Source organism: Berghia stephanieae, chromosome 14, assembly GCF_034508935.2.
Source record: "Berghia stephanieae isolate SIO BIC M18660-M18661 chromosome 14, UCSD_Bste_1.3, whole genome shotgun sequence".
Taxonomy (NCBI): domain Eukaryota; kingdom Metazoa; phylum Mollusca; class Gastropoda; order Nudibranchia; family Aeolidiidae; genus Berghia; species Berghia stephanieae.
The window spans coordinates 24855878-24868377 of NC_088373.1; the positions used below are offsets into that span (position 1 = coordinate 24855878).

A 12500-nucleotide genomic window follows, 5' to 3' on the forward strand; every position below is an offset into this window, starting at 1 on the left:
ATGTCAAAAATAAACTTCCTACCTTTATGAATTTTATCCGCTGTGTCTTTATTAATCCCTTCACTGGACGTTGCGGAATTATCCTTCATGAAGTCTCCAGAAGCCATCGCGTCTGTAAAACAAAATTCAATAGATTTTTATAAGGATATTGTACTTTATCTTAAAGCCTTCCAAAAACAAACTTTACCCCCATAATTTTTCTGTCTGTAACTCAAGGTCTAAATGATTTAAAAATAAAAATAAATAAAATTCGTCTCTAGGGTCTATTCAAAGGAAAGACTGGAATAACCCAGGCGTCAGCCGCAGTGCAGCGCCGCAAATTGAGCTAGGGCGAGGTGACTTCCTCAAGGCCAAACAACGCAGCGGCGGGTGATCGAAGTCGTTACCTTTCGGGTACGAAGCAAAGACCGTACCGCTACGCTGCCCCTTCCACCAAGACAGCGATAAAAACGATATAAGTCGCATCACTGTTGATATTACAACCAGTGATTTGACATCACACTTGTGTTCTCTATTGTCCCAGCTCTTGGGTAACACATTATGTAGTATAATGGTAGAACAATACAAGAAAAACTATACCCCCAAAATCAACGCGCCTAGGTAGGTCGGCTATGTGGTCTAATGGTATGACACTCGCTTTCGGATCGGAGGTCCTGGGTTCGAGCCTCGCTTGGCGTAAAGTTGAGTCCTTGGAAAAGGTTCTTTATTCACATTCTCTCACCGTACTAAGGTGTAAAAAGAGTATCTGGTCGTTAACAGCGTTGTCTATGTCGGAATAAAATTGTAATATCGCCTAACAGGCTTCATGTCTCGTTATACATGTTACTTGTTGCTGTTGGTCGGGGCCCCTTGTAAAGCGCTTTGAGCACGTTTAGTGGATATCGCGCTATATAAAAGCTCAAAACAAGGAAACCGAAGTGATGACCCTGTCAGTCCGTAGCCTTCCTAAACTCAGCCTGACACTAACCAAAACATGACGTCAGAAAACAAGTCTTTGGCCACAAAAGAAAACAAATCGTGAGTTGCATTCAACATTCAACTAATGGGATCACTTGTTTCCTTGACCATTACTAAAGACGACTCACTAGACGGTCCACAAACCTATAAATGACGTCAAAATATGGGTCTTAGTGGGTTTTGTATCAGGCGAAAAGTTAATGAGGGCGACCGTCCATTGCCTTCATAAACTCATAGCCTAACATTGGCCAAAAATGACGTCAGAAGACAAGTCTTTGACTACAAAAAAAAAAACAACAAAAAAACAAAACAAATTGTGAGTTGCATTCACTAGTTCAACCAATGGGATCACTTGGTTCTTTGATCAATTCACTAGGATGTAGACTAATCCAGAAATAACGTCTTAGTGTTAAGGAAATGAGAGTATCTTAGATGCACAAAGTATGGTCTTATAAACCCAGTGATTGGATGGATATACACCGATGGTATGGACTTTGACTAAGTAAACCTTGCGAAGTTCCAGGAGGATGTATAGAATAGTATAGATGGATAGATAGATTCGGGAAAAGTTAGACAAATGGATACATGTGTGAGTAGATTGATGGAGGGATGGATGGTTTGATTGTTGGATGAAGGAAGGATGGTTGAATGGTTGGATGGATGGATAAATGGGGGAAATGTTAAACGGATGGATGAGTGGATAGATGGATGGATGGTTGCTTGGTTGTATTCGTGGATGAAATTAGCGTATGGATGGTTGGATGGGTGGATAGCTTGGATTGAATGATACAAGTTTGTACATGCAGATATAGAAAAAAAAACACAGAAATTTTGGTCCCCGAAACCATTGTGGAGAAATACACAGTTGGTATAGACTATGACTAACTGAACACTACAGCGCCTCAATTAATTTGGATGGATGGGTGGATAGATAGATGGGGAATGGTTCAACATATGGATAAATACATGAGTGGATGGATATGTGGATGGCTGTATGGATGGTTGGATGGATGGATTGATTAAATGAGAGTTTCCACATATAGAAATAGAAAATGTGGTCCTTTGAAACCAGTGATATGATACGAACAGCTGGTACGCCCATGATTAAGTGAACTCTTACAGGGTCTTAATTATTTTGAGATGGATGGGTAGAAACATGAACGGGTGGATAGATGGGGGCATTGATGGATGGTTGGATGGATGGATGGATGGATGGGAGCATTTATGGATGAGTGGGTGCATGGATGGATGGATGGATGGGTGGATGGATAGATGAATGGATGGGTGGATGGATAGATGGATGGATGGGTGGATGGATAGATGAATGGATGAATGGATGGATGGATGGATGGATGGATGAATGGATGGTTGAGTGGATGGATGGATGGATGGATGAATGGATTGATGGATGGATGGATGGATGGATGAATGGATGGTTGAGTGGATGGATGGATGGATGAATGGATGGATGGATGGATGGGAGCATTGATGGATGATTGAGTAGATGGATGGATGGATAGATGGATGGATGGGAGCAATGATGGATGATTGAGTAGATGGATGGATGAATAGATGGATGGATGGATGGGAGCATTGATGGATGATTGGATGGATTGATGGATGGATGGATGGATGGATGGGAACATTGATAGATGATTGAGTGGATGGATGAAGGGATGGATGGATGGCTGGATGGATGGATGGATGTTTGGGAGCATTGATGGATAATTGAGTTGATGGGTGGATGGGTAGATGGATTGATGGATGGATGGCGTCTATCGCATTTTCTCTAGATGATTACACGATGCAATGGAGAACTGAAGGAGGATAAAGAAAAAAAATGCTAACTGTAAATCCATGCAAGTTATATATCATTATCTGTAATGTCAAACAAACACGGACTAAACGACTTGTCTTGACGTTGACAAGACATAATGAAATAAAATACGAGGAAAATGGGAAAGGGGGGTCGGGGGTGGGGGGTAATAATCTTGCCCAAGAAAAAAACACACAAAACAGCCGAAAGTACCCGGAACAGGGCTCGAACCCGGAACCTTCCGGATATCACAATGCCTTAAACACTCGGCCACTTCGCCCCCTCCCCCCCCCCCCTCTCCAGCTCCTCCTTAATCGACATATGAATAGAAAAAAGAAGAAGAAAAAGAACATATTTCTGTCCAAAATGATAGAAAAGGTATTATGACTGTTTACAGCAATCTAGTCAACACCCCACCTGCCCTAACACGTTATGAGAATTCAATGATCTGGAATTTCTCTGTAACTCACGAAAGCCTCAGCAAGAGCAGCAGTAACAGGAACAGTAAGTAGTAGCAGAAGGTACTCACGTTGAAGTTTTACCTGGCGCCAGACTAATTGGAAACTCATCACAGGTAAAAAGAACGCCGCCATCTTTGTGTTTCTGCTTTCCGAGCTTCCTTTCATTCTATAATATTGTTATAATATCCACTTCCTGCTAACTCGAGACTGTGCTAATAATAATGTTTGCCTGAGAGGAAAGCTTAAGAAATATTCGAGATGCTATTTTTAATATAATTATTCTTATTTGGGTTATTCTTTGTCCAAAAATAATATTTTTTTGGCGAGGTGGATGGTATAGGTTATAGAAAAGCGGAATGATCGAGTGCAAACAAATAAATAAACAAACAAAGAAAAATAAAATGAAAAAAAAACAACCCCCCCCTCCTTCCCAAAAAAAAAACAAAAAAAAACAACAACAAAAACAAAACAAATAAAACAAATCTAAACACCAAACAATTTTTTAAAAAAATAAGAAGCAAAAACTCCATCAAAAAATCAACAACAAAAACAAACAAAACAAACAAACCCCCAAAAAATCAGAACGAAACAAAAGAAATAGATACAAGGTTTGGAGAGGTGCATGTGTTTATGTGTTTATAATACAGTCAATGAGTTCGAGGTTAAAACAACGTTGCATGCAACCCCCCCCCCCCCAATATAAAGCTTTAATTTTTAAAAAACACACACAAAAAAAAAATCCAACAGAAACAACAAAAACAAAACAATACAAAATGATTTCAAAGTTTTGCGACGTGGATGAGTTTTATAATATCGTGAGTGATTGAATAGTTTTAAACTCAACTCAAGTAAATGTTGCTGCTCGAAGCTCGAAGAAATAAATAACATTGTGAAATTCAATGAAAGCTTCAATTTAATATACGAAAACAGATAAAATGGATGTTTCGTATTTCCCCTTTACCAACAAAACAGGATGAATGAAACACAACAGATGAATGAGATAACGTGGTTGTGGCGTTTTTGCGTGCGTTTTAAACATTACAACAATGAGACAATAAATAACAATTTGGATTATCAGACCTGCATTTTGGTTACGTTGGACCAGTCAAAATGTATAAAATATTTTAGAGAACAGGTGGGTTGGAATTAAAGAAGGGAATTGATTTCATGAGACGAAACGGTGGTACTCATTCAAAATAGAGGACAAGAACAAAGGGAATAGAGAGAGCGAGAGAAAGAAAGAATAGAGAGAGATAGAGAGAGAGAGAGTGAGAGAGAGTGAGAGAATGATGGAGAGAGAAAGTGGGGGGGGGGTAGGGAAAGAGAGAGAAGGGAGGTGAGTGAGAGAGAGAGAGTGAGATAGAAGGAGAGTGAGAGCGAGCGAGCGAGAGAGAAAGAGACAGAGAGAGAGGGGGAGAGAGAGAGAGAGAGAGAGAGAGAGAGAGAGAGGGAGAGAGAGAGTGAGATAGAAGGAGATTGAGAGCGAGAGAGAGAGGGAGAGAGAGAGCGAGAGAGAGAGGGGGAGAGAGAGAGAGGGAGAGAGAGAGGGAGAGAGAGAGAGAGAGCGGATGAAAGGGCGGGACAGGGATAAAGAGACTTATAAAAGAAGGAGAGAGAAATGGGAAAGGGGAAGATAGATAGATAGATAGATAGATAGATATATAGATAGATATATATATATAGATAGATAGATAAGATAGATAGATAGATAGATAGATAGATAGATAGATAGATATTTAATTAGAATGATAGAGAGATGGTTAAATTGACAGAACATGGATAGATAGATAGATATATCAGTAGAAAGATAGATAGATAGATAGATAGATAGATGGTTATAGAGGTAGATAGATAGATAGATAGATAGATAGATAGATAGATAGATAGATAGATAGATAGATAAAGAAACTGACAGAGTGAAAGTTAATGAGAGGGAGAAGGAGAGAGAGATAGAGAGAGAGGGAAAGAGAGAGAGAGAGAAAGAGAGAGAGGGAAAGAGAGAGAGAGAGAAAGAGAGAGAGAAAGAGAGAGAGAGAAAGAGAGAGAGAGAGAGAGAGAGAGAGAGAGAGAGAGAGAGAGATACAAATAAATCAGGACTGACCTGGATTACGGAGATTTTGAGTTACTTATTTTTATGGTAACAATAAATCAACACTGAGATTGGCGCTATGTTTTGATGACCTTCTGACGGACGAAAGAATGTTCCAGCACGCCCCTATCAATCATTTAACCCATTGCGTGCCTGGGACGATGGAACCCCAACGGGATCAAATCTTATTGTTTGTTTTTTACAGAGGCAACAGTTAGTATTTATAGTGACAGTTAGACAACTTTGTCTTCATTGAAATCCAACTATCTGTATTCTTATCCATTATCATCAGACAAAACAAAAACCACCCCCCCCCCCCTCAAAAAAAAAAAAAAAAAAAAAAAAAAACTTGACAAAAATAAAACAAAATCTAATAATAAAGCAAAACAACAACAAAAACAAACCCCCAATAATTATAGAATAAAATTAAATAAAAAAGGAAAAAGATATATTTTCAAACAAACAAACTAGAAAAATAGCAAACGGAAGTACCAAAAAAAAAAAAAGAAGAAGAACAAAGACTAATCAAAAACATAATAAACACTAATACACCGACAGTCACTCAAAAACAATCAAGGCTCTGAAGGCTTACCATAAAAGGTTAGCTTAACCACAAAAAGTTCATGGTTTTGTGTGTTGGTCCGTTATTATTCCGGATGGCAATGTTGTGAGTTTATTAGCCAAGCGCACAGCATCTATACATGATGTTCTTGAGTTTGCATTGCTGCTGTGTGTCTGGCCAAAAAAACTCACAACATTTTGCCAACACACAAAACTATGTTTTACCTTAAACGTTTACAGTGTTATTGATACAATTTATTGAAAACTAGTCATGTTGTGTATATCGCACGCGTGACAGAGAGAGGAAGAGTGAGAGAGAGAGAGAGAGAGAGAGAGAGAGAGAGAGAGAGTGTGTGTGTGTGTGTGTGTGTGAGAGAGAGAATAAGAAGGAGTGAAATATCTGTTCAATGTTATAATAGTTATCATATAACGTTATAACGAGTGTAACTAAATGACAAATTGCCATATTTATGGACAATAAAGTTCTATTATTATTATTATTATTATTATTATTATTATTATTATTATTATTATTATAAAATGGCTGACTAAAAACAATAACAAAGACCAGAGAGACGTCAACTTCATTCTATCTATACTTCTATGTCTTTGACACACGAGGTTGCTAACCCCGACTTTTAATTAGATCCGAGATTTACCAGCTGTCGAATACTGCCGTACTCTGAACAAACAACCACCCCCCCCACCCCCCCCCCCCAACCCCACTCCCCCCCCCCCCCCCCCCCCCACCCCCCCCCCCCATCCCAAAAAAAAAAAAGAAATTAAAAAAAAAAAACAAAAAAAAAACAATTCCCAATATATATTAAAAATTTTGGCCAGAAAATTCGTCCTTCAAATATCGATTGATTAAAATGACCTATATCTCGGAAAACACTCTCAAACCTGGGACTTCGCAAAGTCTCTGGTTTGCAAGTTTTTGTCAAGATGAAGGTCATTTTAGTCGATCGATATTTCAAGGGCGAGTTTTCTGGCCAAAATGTTAAAATAGGTGGTTTTTTTCAGCGTAGGCCAAAATGTGTAATGATAGTTAGTGTGTAGTTGATTTCAAACACGTGCAACACACGAAGAAAGTAGGAGAGAGGATGTCGGAGGTCCTCGTCAATATTATGGAAAGTTGACTTTTTATGTTTGTGATTGAATATTGGCTGATGAATGAATTAATGATTGATTGGATTGACTGATTGATTGATTGATGAATGAATGTTGGATTGATTGATTGATTGATTTTTTTGATTGATTGATTGATGAATGAATGAATGAATGAATGTTGGATTGATTGATTGATTGCTTGATTGATTGATTGGTGAATGAATGAATGAATGAATGAATGAATGAATGAATGTTGGATTGATTGATTGATTGCTTGATTGATTGATTGATGAATGAATGAATGAATGAATGAATGTTGGATTGATTGATTGATTGCTTGATTGATTGATTGATGAATGAATGAATGAATGAATGAATGTTGGATTGATTGATTGATTGCTTGATTGATTGATTGGTGAATGAATGAATGAATGAATGAATGAATGCTTGTTGTATTGATTGAAGCAGGCATTTAGTACACCAATAATACGGCCTAAAGAGATCAGCAAAAAAATAACCCAGTCAGGACAGGACGGACTAATAATGATAATTGAATGTTAATGATAACTAATATGATCATAAATAACAATTTAAAATTAAACGCAAGCTTCAGTTGTTCACAAAGAGGAAACCCGAAACATTCACTTTATCTGTTTTCGTACATTAAATTGAAGCTTCCATTCAATTTCACATTGTTATTTAATTTATTCCTTCGAGCTTCGAGCAGCAACATTTACATTACCTAATGTGATCAAGATCTTACCTGGTAACGGTTTCTTCCTCCTCTGGTATAAATGATAGGGATACGTCATCAAGTAGGATTGCATGACGTCATCTGTCACATGATCAGGGTTACTCGACACCAATCGCCTTTTAGCGCCTCCACTTCCGCCTCCACCGTCAAGGCTTGACGTTTTGACATGCGCAGTGTTAGTTCCACCGGATGATGATGCCGTCGCCGTATTGCCTAAAAGATTTGACGACGATGATAAGGTAGACGTCAGAGTTGATGATAATGATGACGTCGATGAAATTGTTCCGTCGGATTTTGTAGATAGGTGTTTGTCTCGGTTTGGGCGTCGATTGAAAAGCGTGGCTAAAAACTCTTCCTCATCCAGGGTTGTGTTCAGTTGAGAGGACGGGTATGGAGTCAAGTCGTGTTTATGCTGCTGATTCTGCTGCAGTTGCTGCTGTTGCTGTTGCTGCTGTTTCTGCTGTTGCTCTTCGTTGGTATTCGATATAGTCGATTCGTTGTCCGCATTCTCTATTTTCAATTTCAAATCTTCCGCTTTGCCTCTGCTCATGAGTCTTGGGATAATTGTACCGGTGTTATTTTTATTTGTTTTGCTCAGAGTCGTTGTGGTGGTTGTAGTAGCTGCTGTGGTCGTGGTGGTGATGGTGATGGTGGTAGTTGGTGACGTGCTCGAAAATGTATTCGTGTTGTTTTCAGTTGTGAGTTTTCTACCACTGCTGCTGCTACTGGTGGTGTTGTTATTGTTCACAATGAAACCGAAAGAATTTGAAGTGGAAGTCATGTATCTGGTATTTCCTTGGTGACTGCTCGGTTGTGTTCCGGTGTTCTGTCCAGATTCGTTGCTGTACGAATTGTTATATTTCAGATTACCACTCCTATTTGGGTGAGAGAAATTTGTGTTATTTTCGTCTTCAGCCAAAATTTCACTTTTGTAGCCACCACTGTTACTATTATTGTTACTTTCATTTCCAAGGCTCGTATTAAGTGCAACTTCTTGTGTGCTTTTTACATGTATAGCATCATGACGGTCTGTTGTGTCGTTAGCAATCGTTGTGTAAGGTACGATGTTTGCTATCTCCTCGTAGCTTGGTTCCTTTTGTGCTAGAGACTTCAACGGAGTATCAGTTTCAATTGAGCCTCTTACAGCTCTAGAAAGATTTAGGTCCTCCCTGGACCGAGACATTACGGAGTGGAAGTTCCTGGGGATTGTCATGCTTCTATCCTTGGATTTATCTAAAATAGAGAAAGGAACGGGTTTGGGGATGTTTGAGGAAGTGGATGAAGACGGACATGAGGATATTGCTGGTGGGTGTCGTTGTTGTTGCTGTTGTGGAGATAAGGCTGACATGGTTGAAGATGTCGGTGGTGGTGGTGGTTTGATCGGTGTCGAGGAAGCAGCTGGTTCAGGGAATTTTGAGAAAGGTGGAAGGTTACTGTTGTGATTGAGATGTCGTAGAAATTGATCTCGGATATCCGTTCTTGGGCGGTTTGAGTTGAATTCTGTTGATGATGACGGGAATTGGGCGAGTGATGGTGTTGACGATGATGCTGATGTTGAAGAAAGGAACATTTGATCAGGATGGAGACGGGATGTCATCTCGTCATAGTTGTAAACAGAAGGACTCGACTTCTGGAGTTGTTCACGATTGGCGTTTGGGTTATCGTAAAAGCCTAAAGATGAATATGACCCTGCAGCCGTCCTTGGAAAAGTCACGTTGTCATAAGGATTGAATTCAAGGTCGGTTCGAATGTTAGGGTCAGATCCAGACAGAGGCTGATCATCGAGTGGAGAGGTAGAGGAGGCGAATACGATTGCTGAGGGGAGATGGGGTGTTGACAGATGCCCGTGAAGACTGTTGTAAGCCTCGTAAAATCTTCGGGTATTTCCGTCGTACGCAAGTGTAGGTAAATAATCCATTTCCGGATTTCCGAGCGATGTGTTGCTATTTCTGTACTCAGATGACGTCATGTTTTTGGGTTCCCCCGGGATTCCTTTGAAATGTGAGGAAAATTCTCTATTTCTATTGGTTGCGCTTGTGTCAGAGTGGTGATTGATATACGAATCAAGACTCTCATAGGCTGATTCAGTCGGAGTAAAAGGTGGTCTAGATTCAAATGAAGAGGAAGACGAAGGATTGCTGTAACTGTAAGGTGTTCCGGAAGTTTTGACTGAAAAGGGTGAAGATTTTTCGTCGTCGTTATAAATTAAATTCGAATTTTTCGAAATATTGTTTTGGTTGGAGTAAAACACGGACGACGGATTTGTAGAACTGTAGGAAGGGGTTTTTCTATTTTGTTGCTGGAATTGTAGTTGTAGCTGCGTATTGTGTCTGGGTTGTTGTGGATAATGACGCTTTTGTTGATAGTAAGACGCAGAGGGCATTGATAGCTCTTTGCGTAATTGCTCATGATAGTTTCGCACAGCTGCCACACCAGAACCGTGTTTGGGCTTTAGGCCGTCTTTAGGTAACGTCTTTGACGACGTTGATAATGCATCCGGAAGATTTCCTTGGTTACGAGTCTCATTCGTCATCTGGGATTCCCCTTTTAATTGGTTGTACTGTAATTGGGATTTTCCGCAGTCAGGTTTAGAATTGTTTCGGGGATTCCCATATTCTGAACGATGTTGGCGTGGATATTGATGATCGTAATAACCGATGTTATCTCTTGTGAAAGGTGAAGGGCTTTCACTATGAGATCGAAGGGGTAGTTTAGAGACCACGGAGCTTGGCCCGCTTTGCTTACTTCGCATTGGGCTTTCGCTAAGGCTTCGGGGTGGGAATTCCAACCTTCGTTGATATCCATGATGACGGTTGAGGAGCTGTGAAGCCGAGTTCAATACCGCTATATTTCTTGAATTGTTGTACGGCGTTGAATACGATGACGTAGAGAGAGGAGACTGAGGTCGAATGTTATCGGAAATGTCCGTAGGATATCCGCCACGCCCATCCATACTACCATCACTGCTGCTATTTATAGACACATGCGGGTTTATCCGATTGCTATAACCGGAATCTTCCTGAGCCGCTCTCCAGTCTGAACGACTTTCTGAGTCGACCGGTAAAAATAGAGGACGTCTTGCACTTTCATTGCCTGTGCGATGATTTGAACTGCGATGACTGGCAATTTCTGAGTTGTAAAAGGGAAGTCGTGAACCCGGAGGCATTGAATCCCTTAAACTGGGCCGATTGCTGGGTCTGTCTTTGTCGCTTGGAAGCTCGGCCAATCCGGAATTTGAATTGTTATTATATGATGGTGAAGAATCTGAAAATTGATGGCGATAATCACCGTACCGGTTTCTTGTCGGATTGTGGACAGTTCCGTCAGTTGATGCGACCGTAGATGGAGATGAAATGTTTCCGAAAGCATGATGTTGGTTTTTGAAAACCTCGGCAGTGTGGTTAATGCTTTTATTAGTATCGTTACAGCGATTTGGGCTACTTAGACGAGCCGGGTTTCCATACTCATAAGGATCCGTTATGTCATGGGCAGAGGAAGCGTTTATTGCGTCCGTAGGAGATGGTGGCTCTGTTTTGATCTGCGCTATAGGAATTCCGGTTCGGAGATTAGTTAGATTTTTAGACGTATTATAGCGACCGAGTGTTGCAGTGTTGGTTATATCTGAATTCGTGTTGAAACTGTTCGAATATTTTGACCCTGCTGGTGTTCCATACTTATGAAAATCTCTATGATCCAAAGTATGTGCTCTGTATCTATCACTTGGATCTGTGTCGGCGTTACTTGATAATAATTTGTTGTCTCCTTCAACTCCGTGATCACCGTAGTATCGATAACGTTGAATCCTATTCATGTATGGGAGACCGGACTGGTCATTTCCGTCTCCTGCGTTATATATTCTGCTAGAACTCGTCGTGTTCAGCTGATCAGTGTAAAGACTCAGGTCTTCATAAGGGTTACATTTTTCATCAAAGGACGATGACTCACTTGCCTGAAGTGCTGATGTACTAGGAACCAACGATTTGCTATTTCCAATTGCCGCCAAATTTCGAGCCACTTCTATTGGTTGAGGTATCCCCGAATAGAAACTGTTAACTCCACTGTTGACCCCACCACCACTACTACCACTACCACCAACACTTCCACTTCCGTGACCTTGTCCTTGACCTGATTTCCGACTTCGAGATGAAATCATGGCGGATTTATGTCAGGTTATCCGGTATGGATTTGGAATTGGATAATTAATGGATAGATGGATTCCTTCATGCTAAATTCATTGTCACACATAGAAAGATGTATTTTTTTGGGTACGAGTACCTGTCCAAAGCTACTCATGACATTGAAATGACATCAACTCTAAGAACTTTGATAGTCAAAGTTCGCTCTTCTATTATTGCTTTTGTCGTTGCTATCATTGTTTATAGACTGCATTTTCTCTCTCTATTTATTTATCCCGCTTTTCTCGTTGTTGTTATTGATTTTGCTGCTGTTTCTGCTACAAATCGTCTGGGGCGTAATTGATTTTATCATATGGATGAAGTCATGGAGCAAATGATGTTATTATCTGAAGGGAGAAACAAGATATGATAAATAGATGAGACAAAACTAAAAAAAACAAAACAAAACACAATATGTCAACAACAATACTAACAAACAACAAGAAAAACAACAATAACAACAACAACATCAACAGCAACAAGAAAAACAAAATAAAACAAAACAAAAACAAACAAAAAACTGCAAAGAAAATTATGGTTTTAAAAGGCAACAAAAAAGGTTTATTTTATCATTCAA

General features: G+C 39.8%; 1 protein-coding gene and 1 long non-coding RNA gene across 4 annotated transcripts in view; one reads left to right on the forward strand and one right to left on the reverse strand.

Moving 5' to 3' along the window:
- Positions 1-36, forward strand: part of LOC144959793 (uncharacterized) — a 7442-nt gene extending 7406 nt beyond the window's left edge. The window contains exon 2 of the long non-coding RNA XR_013642676.1: positions 1-36. This exon is cut by the window's left edge and continues 252 nt beyond it. This is a non-coding gene — a long non-coding RNA (uncharacterized LOC144959793).
- Positions 1-12500, reverse strand: part of LOC144959791 (uncharacterized) — a 224522-nt gene that overhangs the window by 185598 nt on the left and 26424 nt on the right. For all 3 annotated transcript variants that reach the window (XM_078892543.1, XM_078892541.1, XM_078892542.1), the window contains exons 2-3: positions 7758-12270; positions 23-112 (exon numbers count right to left, since the gene is read on the reverse strand). In XM_078892543.1, the coding sequence (XP_078748669.1) occupies positions 23-112; positions 7758-11901 (4234 nt within the window). In that variant the 5' untranslated portion in view covers positions 11902-12270. The remainder of the gene's footprint in view (positions 1-22; positions 113-7757; positions 12271-12500) is intronic.